Source organism: Astatotilapia calliptera, chromosome 19 (assembly GCF_900246225.1).
Source record: "Astatotilapia calliptera chromosome 19, fAstCal1.2, whole genome shotgun sequence".
In the NCBI taxonomy this organism is placed as follows: Eukaryota; Metazoa; Chordata; class Actinopteri; order Cichliformes; family Cichlidae; genus Astatotilapia; species Astatotilapia calliptera.
Window position 1 is genome coordinate 21096557 of NC_039320.1, and position 14928 is coordinate 21111484.

The 14928-nt window shown below is 42.2% G+C and overlaps 1 protein-coding gene across 1 annotated transcript; it reads right to left on the reverse strand.

Moving 5' to 3' along the window:
• Positions 1-10246: 10246 nt before the first annotated feature.
• Positions 10247-14705, reverse strand: LOC113012056 (B2 bradykinin receptor-like). Its single transcript, XM_026152000.1, has 2 exons — positions 14475-14705; positions 10247-13166 (listed from the first exon to the last, which is right to left on the reverse strand). The coding sequence occupies exons 1-2, from the start codon at positions 14492-14494 to the stop codon at positions 12131-12133; spliced, it is 1056 nt and encodes a 351-aa protein (XP_026007785.1). The 5' UTR covers positions 14495-14705; the 3' UTR covers positions 10247-12130.
• Between the last annotated feature and the right edge of the window lie 223 nt (positions 14706-14928).

Sequence of the window (14928 nt, forward strand, 5' to 3'; positions counted from 1 at the left end):
CTTTTAATCCCGTTTTTAACACTGGGTTACACTATCCCCCCTTAGAATCATGCAAGTCCCTTTGCATGGGATAGCTAAACGGTAATGACAGGGGAACCAGCCTTCATGGGGATGACCACAGAATCTTGTTCTGTCAAGGCACTGGTAAAAGCCAGGCTTAGACCTTGAAACAGGGACTGGGCAATGGAAACGAGAGGATTTCCCAACCGACTATATTGCAGTCGTTCTGGTTGGGTTCTTGTTCTCTCTGAGCGCCTTACAGTCGCTGTGACTTCACTCTCAGTATTTGACTGACTTGAGTTTGCTTGATTATCATTTGAGTTGTCTTCTTCCACTGGCCCATCACAGGTAGATCCATCGGGTAAGTTGGCATCACTCTCGCTTTCATTGTCAGTGGTTGAGTGTTCCACCATGGTTTCACTCTCCTCTAGGCTTCCATATCCAAGTGGATTTCCACATTCAGGTAAGTTGTCACATCCGGTTAAATTGTCATGTTCATGTAAGTTGTCTCCTCCAGGCAAATGAGTTTCAGTATGATCGTGATCATTAGGGTGTGTCTTTGGCTGGGGAATCTCATAGACTCGAGTGACCTTTATGGGCTCTCGAAGAGGTTCCTCTCTGAACCAACAGATATCCTCATCTTCCAGTTCTGAATGATCACATTCCTCATGTTGTTTAGGTGATTGCCTTGTTTTTGGTTTGCGTACATGAGTTGGTTGGACAGGTTTCTCTTCAACAGGGGCAAGAAAACCACAAGGGAGCAAGAGATCGCGGTGGACTGTGCGGACTGGGCCCTCTTTTGTTAGGGGTTTTATACTGTAGACGGGCAAGTCACCTGCTTGGTTCACCACAACGTGAATATCAGTCTCCCACTTGTCGGCTAGCTTGTGCTTGCCTCTGAGACGGACTGCACGCACCAAAACTCTGTCACCTGGCTCTAGTTTTGAGGGTTTCACTCGCATATCAAATCTTGTTTTGTTTCTTTCTGCCATTTTGTTAGCATGGTCTGTTGCTAGTTTGTAGGTCTCTTGTAGAGTTGCCTTTAGTTTTGTTATGTACTGAGAATGCGACTTGAAACTTTTGTTGTTAAAGGGCAGCCCAAATGCTAGATCGACTGGCAATCTTGGCTGACGGCCAAACATTAACTCATATGGGGCAAAACCGGTTGTATCATTTTTCGTACAATTGTACGCATGAACGAGTGGTTTGACATAGTTGTGCCACTGAGTTTTGTCCTTTTCCTCAAGAGTACCTAGCATACTTAGTAACGTTCTATTGAAACGTTCTACCGGGTTTCCTCTGGGGTGATAGGGTGTTGTCCGGATTTTACGAATGCCCATGATCTTGCAAAGCTCTTGGATAATGTGGGACTCGAAGTCGGGACCTTGATCGCTATGCAATCGTTCGGGTATCCCGTAGTGGACTATGAAGTTGTCCCAAAGGGCTTTTGCAACGGTCTGAGCTTTCTGATTGCTGGTAGGGATGGCTAATGAATATTTCGTGAAATGATCGGTTAATACAAGCACATCCTTTACATTACTTCGATCAGGCTCAATGGACAGGAAGTCCATGCAGACTAATTCGAGGGGTCTGGTGGATTTGATATTCACAAGTGGAGCTGCTTTTTCTGGAGGAGTTTTACGTCTTACACAGCGGTTGCATGTTTTGATCTTATGTTCTATATATGCTGCCATGCGAGGCCAATAGAACCTTGTTCGGGCAAGATCTAAGGTACGTTCAGTGCCTAAGTGGCCCATGTCACAGTGGAGGCTTTGGAAGACTGAGTCACGGCGCTGTTCAGGTAAGACAAGCTGGTAGGTAACATCTCCTCCATCTTGGCGAGTTCGATACAGGATGTTATTGTGCATCTCCAATCGATTGAGCTCTCGGAGTAGAAGGTTGATGTCAGGAAGTTCAGCTCGCACAGTTGGTGGGACCTTTTCTCCAGTTTCAATTTGTGCAATAACTTCCCTCAGACAAGGGTCTGCTCTTTGTTCGTTTGTGATCTGTTCAAGGGACATATGGGGTATAACAGGAAGACCACCACAGTCATTTTCATTGACAAAGTCACCTGGAATGGCAGCTGCAGAAATGGCTAGCGAGTGAACCAAAGGGATGGTGTCATTTTGAGAGCTGCATACGAGGTGTTTCTCACAAATAGCAGACACTACTTCAGGACTTAAACTGCTGTCAGGTAGGGACAGGTGAGTCTGTGTGAACTGCTGTATGCGGTCGAGCTCTTTTTGGGACACTGCGTCGTTAAGCAACTCGCCATGTGGCCGTCTAGAAAGGCCATCTGCATCTGAGTTAAGCTTGCCTGCTCTGTACTGGAGCTTAAAGCTAAACGTTGACAGGGCAGCTAGCCATCTGTAACTCATGGCATCCATCTTAGCAGTAGTTAATATGTACGTCAGAGGATTATTGTCTGTTACGACAGTAAACTGATTTCCATATAAGTAATCTGCAAACTTTTCCGTTACTGCCCACTTCAAGGCTAAAAACTCTAACTTATGGGCGGGATAACGAGATTCACTCCTAGACAACCCACGGCTTGCATAAGCTATCACCCTAGTCTGGCCATTCTGCTCTTGATAGAGCGCGGCGCCAAGCCCTGTAGTGCTGGCGTCCGTATGGAGCGTATATGGCAGTTTAGGGTCAGCAAAACCCAATACAGGCGCAGTACTGAGCTTTTCAATGATGGTTTTGAAAGCAAAATCACAAGAGGGAGTCCATCGCTCGCCGAAAGGTGTCTTGGGGTCATGGTACTGGACAGACTTAGCTTTAGGCTTTGTGCTTTTGCGCAAAGGAGGGTAGCCTGATGTTAAGTCAGTGAGGGGCTTAACGATACTCGAAAAGTTCTTAATGAACCGCCTGTAGTACCCTGAAAAGCCTAAGAATGAGCGGAGCTGTTTAAGATCACGTGGCACAGGCCAGGTACTTAAGGCTTCCACCTTTTCAGGGTCAGTCTCCACTCCCTTGCTGGACACAATATGCCCAAGATATCTGACAGAAGTTTGGAAAAATTTGCATTTTTCGGGTGAGAGTTTGAGCCCATATTCTTTCAGGCGATCAAGAACTTTCATCAAGCGAGCCTCATGTTCTTCAAGTGTCTTGGAGAATACAATGATGTCATCGAGAAACACGATCACTTCGCGCAGGTTCATGTCGCCCATACATTTCTCCATGAGCCGCTGGAATGTGCTGGGGGCGTTTGTAATGCCTTGGGGCATTCTATTAAATTCCCAAAAGCCGATGGGACATACGAACGCCGTCTTTGGTTTGTCCAGCTCCTCCATCTCAATTTGGTAGTACCCAGATTTTAAATCCAGGACAGAGAACCATTGCGACCCGATCAAGGTGGAAAACGTTTCCTCCAAATTGGGGAGAGCGTAAGCATCTTTTATAGTCTGCGCGTTAAGCTTTCTGTAGTCGATACAGAGGCGGACTTCACCATTTTTCTTCCGCACGACTACAATGGGTGAAGAGAAAGGGGAGGTAGATTCCCTGATCACGCCAGCTTCTTGCAGTTCTTTGAGGTGCTTACGGACTGCCTCCAGGTCGTTCGGATGTATGGGACGCGCTCTATGCTTGAACGGTGTTTCATCTGACAATCTGATTGTGTGTTTCACTTGATCCGTCTTTCCAAAGTCAAGATCATTCTGTGCAAACACTTCGGGCATTTGGCTTAGTTTTTCGGTTATGCGCTCCTTCCATTCAGCGCTAATAGGGGAAGAGTCAAAGTTATATGTTACATTTGACTTCTGCTCAGTTCGGGATCTTGGAGTTCTCACTGAGTGTTCGTGAGATAGAACTCTTTGATATGCACTGACTTCTCCGATGACACAATTTAGAGGGATTGTCACATCATGTTCGGATTCATTGGTGAGTATAACTGGTACAAGGTAAGGTGCTCGTTCAGGTAGGTCTATGAGACAAGGTTTCACAAGGATGTCACCAGGTAAGGCTGACATTCGTGGATACTCTAACAAGACAGACTTTTCACCGTTACCGGCTGACACAGCTACAGCACCATCTAGAACAACAGTTTGGCCTGCTGGAATCAACTGTGGCTCTTTGTTGTGCATCGTCACTAAACCAAGACTACTGTCTTTGGACTGTTTGTGTCGTGACTCAAGAACTTTTAGAACTGCCCTATAGCCATATGGCAGGTTCAGCTGCAGTTCATGGCATGTGTTAGAGTACAGCTCATAAAGTACATCTAATGTGTTTGTCCCAATTAGCACTAAGGACTGAGAAGCTGTGCGCACATCGGGGACAACTAAGGCAAGTGTCGGCACTTCAGCTTCAATGCCAAGGAAGTCCTTTGGGAAAGTGACATGCAGTTCAATGTAGCCTAAGTAAGGCACAGACTGACCGTTGGCACCCTCAACTTCTAAAAGTTCAAACAATGGCTTAATCTCATGAGAGGACAAATGCTGACGATAGTAGGACTCGGGGACTGTAGTCACCTGGGAACCAGTATCTAGCAAACAACTCACTGTGTGACCATTAACTTTCACTTGTGCAGTACTCTTCGTACCAATTAGACCTTTAGGAAAGTCGAAGGAATCTGATCTTGTGTGTGACTTTAGGCTGGCACGCTTTTTAGGTGAAGCTTTTTGTTTAACCTGGGTGGGACGGGTTAACAAAGCATCAGCCTCCATTTGTCCCGCAACGGAGGCAGAATTTAGTTTAAAGAAAGCTGGTCATTCTGCCTGTCCCATATCTGCCTTCTCACTCTTAATTCCTTTCGTTTTGCAACTACAAGGGCAGGATTGGGCTCTGACTCACAAGTGGCTACTATATGTCCATCTTCCCCACAGCGGAAGCAATACCAGGGCTTGGGCCTAGTACTGGGGCGGCTGGGTGGAGGTGAGTCTTCAGGTTTGGCATGGTCAGGTTTTTTATTTTCAGGTTTCCTTGTTCGAACTGTCTTCAGTGTTGCTTGTTTCTTTGGCTTCACAACGGCAGCTAATTGGCTTTTTAGATCGGCAACTTGTTTTTTCAGCTCTTCTAGACTATCTGACTGTGCTTGGCGAACATCTGCATTTGTTTCAGTGACCGTCTGTTCATGAGACACTGCTTTTGGTTTCGTGGCGCTAAAGTGTTTCTTCATTCGCGTGTTTTTAACTTCTTGTCGGTTTTCTGCAGTACGCAGGAGAAGCAATAGCTCTGCATAAGTGGGCGGCTCCTTATGCTTTAGCTCCAATTGCAACTCCGTTAGCAAGTTATCATCCCAGCAGCCTCTGTAAAACTGTTTAAGAAGCTGCTTATTTACTTCATGTGGTTCAAGCCCACCTCTGCGCACGGTGTGATTGACTGCCACCTGCAAACGAAGCAGATAAGCAGAGGGCTTTTCACCATGATCTTGGAGGGTGTTCATGAAGCGTACAAACAGTTCCTCACCATCTTCGACGGTGCCAAAAGCTGAATCCAGAAGTTTAAGATAGTCTGCAGGAGTGGCTTCTGGCCCAAGAGGGCGGATGACATCAGAAGCGGGAGCAAGGAGACTTTCAAGAATCTTACGAGTTTTTCCCAACTCGGACAAAGAAGCATCTTCCATCAACAAGTCAACATGAGAACGCCATGTTTCATAGTCAGCTTCGCTGTAAGGTCTGGGCATCTTGCCAGAGAAAGCTCTGAGTCTTAATGTAGAGTGAGCATGTGATGTCTTTTCAACACTCTTGACAACATGCTCGACTACTACTTTCTGAACCTCTGGTGGGTTGAGGTCAGTTGGACTCAACATTTGAGGTGTCAAGTTTGGTCTCATGGGGCGTTGGAATGTGCCCTGAATGGGTTCAGGAGGGTGAGGCAGTTCAGTTAAGACTGAAGGTGAGGCTCCAAGTTGTGTGGATCCTACCACAGGGCAAGTCTGATCAGCAGCATCATTTTCAGGGTTTCTCTCAGCTGTCTCAGCAGCTTCAATGGTGTTCCCTATTGTGGATAGGGCCTCCCGCAACACTTCTTCGAAATCCTTCCCACTTAACTTGGCTAAACCCTTCAGGTTGCTAATGTAAGCCTCAGTAACACTGCCCCCTACGGTCTTAGTATAGACGTCAGTTAAGGCTCGAATGCGGTAACTGACATCTGGATTGTCAGTGGACTGTAAGAGGTAAGGCAGCTTAGGTGCTAATATTTCAACGGCTGCACCAGACTCGAACTCTACAATCTGGCTTTTGTGGAATGCAGAAGAGTCATCATCGACAGCGAGTACTCTACGAATAGTACCATGTTGCTCCAGAAACTCAAATACCTCTTTGTCTTTCTCTCTATCTGTAACACCGCTAACAATAATGGCATTTGGTACTTTAACGGCATACTTCTCGACAAAATCCATTTTCACAGTATGTGAGCATTTGATCAAAGGTCAAAGAGGATTCCAATGTTGTCACACAACACTCTAGGCTCCTGGCTGGCTCGCCACTTTTACTTATGTAACACTGGTGGTGCAATACTAGACCTGTTAGTGCTACTTCTTGCCTTCTTTGCATGTAGTGCGGGCAGTATAGTTACCTTTAACCACAGTACGCGGACAGAAGGGAAATATGGACCAGATCAGACAGGTTCTAGATTCGTAGGAGCCAAGGGTGTATGACAACAGAGGACTTGTACACAGTAGGTGTAGAAAACACAATTGCATTTATTAGCAATTATTAAAGTTGTGCACATTTAACAAAAGTAGAGCGCGCTTCTTGAAAACAAAATAAAATAAACCCCACAAATGGTCGACCTAAGGATATATTGTCTTTTGTGTCTTTTTTTTAAAAGTCAATTTCAGTCTTTCAATGTTCAGTAGTCACTCAGTGTGTTTGTAACCAGTCGGGTTACAATCTACCAGTTCATCCGGCTCTTTGGGCTGGGCTCGCCATCCAGTACTGGAAAAGGGATCCTCGATTCTTCTCAGGTCCTCAAAACCAATCCAATCCAAATAAGCAAAGGAAAAAACCTGACCTGGGGACCAGGCCAGAACACAGTAGTTCAACATTTAAGCTATCATGCCTGTAACTTATTATTACTACTGGTTGCTTGTAGTGCTTCTAAATTTTCTTCAAAATATTCTATGTTGTACAACAAATTATTCTCATTTCAAAGGGAAAAAGTGCATAGGAAACACACATTTAAAACAATACAAAATAGCTCAGCAGTGCATTAAAAATACACATTGGCTTGAGACTTATCAAGTTTCAGCTAAGTGCAGGTGAAGGCACTTAATTTCACGTTGCTAATACTTAATTGTGCAGAACTATAATTAGCACCATGAGAAAAGTGAACATGTGCTAACATAACGTCGCACAAAACCATACATTATACATCAATACCACAGTAATGTGACATAAACCTTTAAAGAACATCTCATATAAAGTGCAGCAGACTCCGTGCTAATTGCTTTAGCCTCAGAAAAGGCACTTTCATTGCAAAATGGCTAACGGAAGTTAGCATCAGAGCTAGCGGCAAGTAGCATGCTATGCTAGCGCACGTGTGCTGCCTGGGACTTACCATGCGAAGCAACAAATGCTACACGGGGCTTCACAGTGCTCACGTTGGCTCACGGCCTCTGGAATACAGTATCACTCTTATTATTCTTGCCGAAAAAAGGACTTTCTCTATCCAGCTAGCTTCTTTGCCGCACGGGTAAACTGATCTTTCACCGTCTGTGTCTCTGGCGTATCTGACTGGCACACGAAGGCACACGCAGGTGTCTGAGCAGCGCACAGACTGGGGGAGGGTCAGACCGGCCAATGATTGGTCGCTCAGTGGATCTGACAAACACACTCTACAGGACTAAGTCCTGCCCCCACACCACTTATACATTACATATACATATGTACATATTAATTAAACTTCTGTTTACATGCTTTTTATCAGTATTTATTATAATTAACTTTGTTTTTATCAATATTTATTTATACTTTTAATCCCGTTTTTAACACTGGGTTACACAACCAATTCAGTAATGAGCATTTCTAGTGTTGCAAAAGGAAGGCCACAAAAATATGTTGCATGTTAAAAGTACAGTCAGTCATTTTTGTGGGATTATTTAGTAAAATAAAAAGAATATTGTATAAATATACAATGATTAGTGTGTAATTACATCCAACACCAAACTGAAACATTCTCTTGTACTAAGTATTCATCAATTAAGAATAAAAGCCAAAGCCACTTGCAACTTAATGAAATGTCATCCACTTCACCTTGAGCCTTATCTCCTGAACTGAAGTTAGAGCTACAACACTTAAAAAACACACATAATATTTATTTATTCCCAATATTTTCACAGTTAATTATTGTCAGCAGATTAGATGTCTCCATATAGGTGACAACGTGCTGACCAGCGCAGTCACTGGTTATAAGCTAACATTATGTCAGTTAATGTTAGGCTTGAGCGTCCTAAAAATCATACTTTACTTCTGCTAAATAGCTTGACTATATTTTACATCATATGAGAGTTTATTAACTAAGTATCAAAGTCCAACAATGTTATATCCAGTTTAATGAAAGTTTCACTTATGCCATCTAAAAGCAGTTAGCCATGGCTAACAGAGGCTAACAGCAGCCAACAGTAATGTCCTTTTTTTTTTTTTTTTTTGCCTGTCCCGTTTGGCTCTTTTGCCATCAGAATTGTTGTCTAAAGGCAAACAAAGATGCCCATCGGATTTACTTTACCAAATTGACCATCCCAGCCTTGCCGTAATGGTCCATTTGATTCACCTTTTATTGTTTATTTTATTTTCACTTACTGAATACGGGACAGACTTGACTGGGGGAAAGAAGGGGAGAAAGAAAGAGGGAAAGAGAAACAGCTGAGAAGAGGGACGGGGGAGAAGGGCAAAAGACAAAAACCAACAGAACGGGCAGAGAAAAAAAATGCATATATCAATCACCTGGATCACCTGCTGAGAAAGAAAAAAGAAAAAAAGCAGAAGAGAACAAGAGTAATAGAATAAACAACATCACAATGATATATGGGAATATGACAGTAAATACTAAATATTAAACATTATTGTGCAGCACATAAGATCAACAGAACACAGTGTGCTTTGAGGTAGGAGCCAAAAAGGGTGTAGTTTGTGGGTGTGATCACCCGTGTGTACACCTGTGAGCATGGACGCGCTTGTTTTTTTTTTGTTTTTTTTAAAAGGTTCCTTCATGTAATAATCTGCTAGAGGGTGTGGGGGGGCCACAGCCCCATCCTCCAGGGCATGAAGCAGGTATGGAGGAGATCAAAACTCCAGACATCCAGAGGCCCCCAGAACACAAGAGACCAAGGAAGACCAACAGAGGGGCAGCCGCGCCACTGTCCCAGAAAGAGCTGAGGAGAGTCCCAGATGAGGGCTCACTCAGCAGCCGCGGAGCAGAAGCCAGGGGGAGTTGCAGTGACGCGCCCATGAGCTTCGCCGGCAGCCAGCCGTAACAGTAATGTCCTAAACAACCCACCTCAATATTCGCTCATCAGAGGGAGAGGTTAATTTCTCTGAGTCGGTGACTCATATCAGTCTCAAAGTTTTACATTTCTTAAAGCTACATATTGATAGCTAAGTTAAGAGTAGACTGACAGCCTACCAAAACAGCGAAAGACTGGGGCAGAAGCGGGAGTCATGTTGCTATCTTACTACACTTACCACGAATGAACAGCAGCTAGTCTCTGTGATCACTCTGTGGTAAAAATGCAAAATACCACAAAATATTTAATTGAGTCATGCAGTATTATTCCTGATTCATTGCTACGTGCTGATATTATTCAAATATGGTAAAATATAGTGGGTACAACAAGGCTTTTTACATAAACAGTGTTAGAAACACTTCAAGCAGCCATGGTTGCTCAGGTGCACAGTCTAAATTTAATGTTTCTCTTGCCTGACTAAAACATGTTTGTCCTACAATGACCACCACTTCTAGGATTATGTATGTTACTTGGAAGGGTTAAGGAAATTGAATTCATTTGACTACAATCTGCAATCTACTGGCATCTACTGATGAGATTTTACACACTGTCACTTAAAAGCCAAAATGAGCTTTGTGATTTGAAAGTTGAGCCAAATATGATTGCATTCTTTTTATCGGACAGCAGGGGGCAACACCCTTAGCTGCATTGTAATTCCAGTTAGTACCATTGCTGTGTGACCTCAATAAATGTTTTCCCCTCAGTTTTCTGTCAAAGTGAATTAAAAAAAAGGGAGTCCTTAGTAGAGTCAGTAGAGTTGCTCACTGATACTGTCACGGCTGCCGAGGCAAGCCGTGTGGCGTTGAAGGAAAAAGGACCCAAAATGCAGGCAGTGACTGATGATACGAGTGACGTTTATTTACAAGTGGCGGAGTGGCAAAACAGGCAATGAGGGATGACAAATAACTGAAGAAACCTAAACTGGGAAAACTAAATAGCAAACCTGAGATCATACAAAACAGGGTGAGGGGCAGAGCGCTGCAGACTAAGGAACAGAACACCATGGAACGCAGACGAACCAACAACAAGCACAGACCGACACCCACTATATATACACACACAAGGTAATCAGGTAATCACACACAGGAGGGAAGAACAGCTGATCCTAATACACAAAGACGACTGGAGGATAAAAGCTGAACACAATGACAACACACACAGACCTTCAAAATAAAACAGGAAATCCAGAACAAGAACAGGGCACAAGGGGAGGACACAAAATACCAAAATCAGAATAACTAGAACATAGAAAAATAATCATAAAATACAAAATGCTGGGTCAACGACCTAGCACCATGACAGACACAAGTCTTTAACCAGTGTTTATGACACATGGTTTCAAATCACCAAGAAAACGGTGTCGAAAGTGTTCACTTTCAGGTGTCATAACAGAACTTCACTAACAGGGTGAAGTCATATTGACTGTGTCCATGTTTATTAAACAGTCTGTGAAGTCTTATGGAAACATGAATGAGGCATCTGCACTAAAACCTCTTCAGTGACTGTCATCCCCCACTGTGGTGTTTACAGAATAGTCAAAATTTTAATTAATATTCCCATTTAGTAGCACAACATAAACCAGAATAACATGAACTTTGAACATGAATGTGGGAGTGATTTCAGATTTGAAGGACAAGGCTAAAAATCACAAAATTAAAACCATTTTAAAAAGCAGACAAAAACACATAAAACGAGGTTGAACTGTGTGTTTTCTGGCAGACATTCTACAATTTGCGGTAACTTTTTCTGCATGCCTTTTGTTCCACAACAATTTTCAGCACTAGCAATTGTGGTGAAGCCTGATATCCTGCTTGGCAAGATTTGCCTTCATTTTGAGGACACCTATGGGTGTACCCTTGCCCACAACCCATTTTGAGTAAACACTTGGCAATTAAAAGGTGGTTTGGGGGACAGATATACAATAAAAAAAAAAGAAAAAGTTATGTCTATACAGCCAACAAAAAGAAGCATGTTTGTGCGTCACAACTGGAAACTTGTTGAAAGAGTCACATGTTTAAGTCTGGAAACTCTGAGTCAGAAACACCAGAAACACTTAGCAAGACGCTGTTTCAACATGAACCTTTGGATGTTCAACTTAACATTCAAATGCATCATAAAGATTCATAAAGCGAAAGACCGCATGTTGATTTTATTCATCGTTATGCTCTGAGTGAAACAAATAGTGGCATCATTTGCATCTTCAGCAATAAACTTTATAACAAAAAAGTTGTATTTACATAAATTATTTTACAGTACACATATTTACATCACAGAACCAGTACAGCCAAGATACTGATGACTACTACAGTTTGTAATATATGAATCCAACAATATCACACACTGGTGAGTTGTTGCAATATATAAAATATGTCTTCATTTTTTTCCAGTTCAAGCTAAACAACAGTGTTTTGCATTTGGTAGTAATCTGTAATACAACCACCTTTTCTAAACGTAACAGTGAGACGTTGTGCATCAGCTAACATACTAAAGAAAGAGTTCGTTAAAAGGTTTCTTAACAATGTATGATTAAGTCTGATTATTACAAAGCTACATCCACTGCGATTTCACGAACTTCATTTGATTTTAGATTTCATTTGAACCATTTAGTTTAAGACAATATCATTAAATGACTGCCCACTATCCTTCTGTGCTTTTGTTTGCAAAAAGCAATTTGCATACAGCATTTTATACAGAAGTTTTCAATGTGGAGGACAGGTTTGAACGTGTGGAGTCAGATAAGGTTTTCCTCTGGTGGCCCCACTGCTGGAAGAGTTCTCTGACTTTTTTCCGGAAGTTCTTTCCTACAATAACGTATAGGATCGGGTTAAGAATGCTGTTCAAGAAGGCTAAGTAGGTGAAGATCTGGATGCTGATGTCCACAGCATTTTCAAAGTGACAGCCTTCCAGTATCCCACCTCGTAAAAGCACATCTACTATGGTGATTACATGGAATGGCACCCAGCAAATTAGGAAGGCTACAAGGACTGCCAGGACCAAAATGGTGGCCTTTCGTTCTGTGTTTTCAGCATTGAACCTCTCAATTGCTTGCAATTTCAAAGCCTGAATAATATTAAAAGTGCAAAAGGAGATAATTGAAATGGGAATAACAAAGCTAAAAATGATCAATATCCCATCACAGATAACTTGTACGTTGTGGTTTGGATAGTTTAGATAGCACACAGTACCATATTCAGGGAAATATCTCACTTCCCTGAAGATGAACACGGGTATACTCAGAAGCAAGCCAAAACCCCATGTCAGCAGACACCCTAGTTTAGCATATTTTGGACTACGCATTCTTCCATGTGACATCGCATGTACCAGCGCCACATAGCGATCGATGCTAACCAGAACAAGAAAGTATATGCTGCAGTAGGCATTCATCTTAATTCCCACATTGATAACTTTGCACATGAAATGACCAAAAGGCCATTTAAAATCATTGAGCATGTTAACGGCCCAGAAGGGCAAACAGGACACCAGGACTAGGTCAGCAGCAGCCAGGTTGCTCAAATAGATTTCAGCTATGGTGCACGCCTTCTTGTGGAAGCAGAAGACAGTCAGAACGAACATGTTAAGCATAATTCCCAGCACGGTGATGAGCAGAATGTACACTGGTTGGTGTGCAGTGAGCCACTCCCATAGTTCGTGATCTGGACAATGAGTCTCATTGGTGTTGTTATTGTTTCCATATGATATAGTGGTGCTGTAGTCTGGGATGCTGTAAAGACAAAATGAGACATGAAGTAAATAGGCAGTTAAACATCAACAGTACATTAGGTTCTTACCTTGAGTTTATGTAAAATACCAATGCGATAAATATAGAGCTTTAGCCAGCACTTAGCTGGCTATCGTCTCTGCAAACCCAACAGTTGCCCTGCTACATACAATATTTACCATACAGATATGAAACTGATGTCATTCTTCTTATCTTATTCTAAGAAAAGAAGTAAATAAGCATGTTAATGAACAGATGTCCTAACTGTACATCCATTGTGTGCTGTTTGTCATTCTTTCTCTGTCGACCAGGTTCAGTTTTCCAACTAGTTGATTGCTGAAGAAATCTCCACCCACTGACTTAGCCTCTTGTTTCAACAAGAACAGAGCTGAACATGAAAGCCTGTAATAAACGTGATGAATACATTTCTGGTTGTGGAGCAAGCTACTTTGCAGCTATGACCTTTGTATTGAACCAAAGGATAAGCTTAAAACATAAAGAAATTGTTGAACAATAAGGGTGTTTGCACATCTGCAGCACTCAAAAATTATATAAGCTTGTCTGAGACTGAACCACCTTGTTCCACTAATGAGCATCAGGCATAGCATAATGTTGTTTATGCTTCTGCTTAATTCCCCTATCATGTTACCTAATTGGCAATCTGTTCTTTCAAACCATACTGTATGTACCCTATGCTTACATCCACGTGTGTGAATGTTTAAGAGCAATTAAAATTACTGAAAGTTGCTCCAAAGTTTGTTTCTGTTGGCGTAAGGAGCACTTGGCAGCAATGTGGCAGACGGCACAATGGAGGGCAGAAGCTTCTGTTGGTTAAAATAACCAAATGTTTGACATGGATTAAACTCGTCTTTAGAAGAACATGCTTAGGCAAAACCTGAGCTCTCATATCATGTAGTACAACTGATGTTTTAATGTACAACAAAAAAGAATAAATGAAAAACAAAATAAAGAGAAAAAGATGCTTCTTCTGGTCATCGTCGATATGTAACTCTATACTTCTATACTCTACATTACACCCAAAAAGACATGGTTTTTTTTTTAAGTCTCACTCGCTGTAACAACAAAGGCAAGAAGTTCATTTTAACAGCAGCTGTCAGCTATCAGTAGTTGTATTACCTGCTTTACACACATTGGAGTATATTTAACCTGCTTGAGCACATGGTTACTGACAAAATGATTCTAAAAAATAAAACAATTGGAAAATTGTTCTCCATTCTTAGGGGATTTTTTTTGGTTATATCTCACATGAAAGATTTAAAAATATATAGAGTATATTTGATTCATACATACCTTGTAGGTCTAAGAGTCATTTTCCTATGTTCAGATGTCCTGCTGCACTGTTAACAGTTAACTCCCCCACTCTAGTCTGCCTGTCTCTGCCTCACGCTCCTAAAGGAAACTGTAATTAAAGTGATGTCACCAAAAAAAAAAGAAGGCATGGCAAAAAACCCTCACTTCTCTCATTTCACATTCAGTCTGAATGCTCCCTGTCTGTCGGTCTGGGTTGCACCTTATTCAAAGATGCACTAGTAACATGCAACAAGCCATACTAATATCCAAAGTAGACTGTAGACTCTAGGCTCATCTTGTTAATCATGTTTCTTTTGTTTATTACATTATTCACATTATTGTCAGAGTGGGTATTATACCAGAGCGTACACAGGGTTGAAGGCCTGTTTTTGGTGAAAAACAGGAGAAGGTGGTGGAGAAACAGAAAAAGAAAAGGGACCAAAAGAAAGAGAGA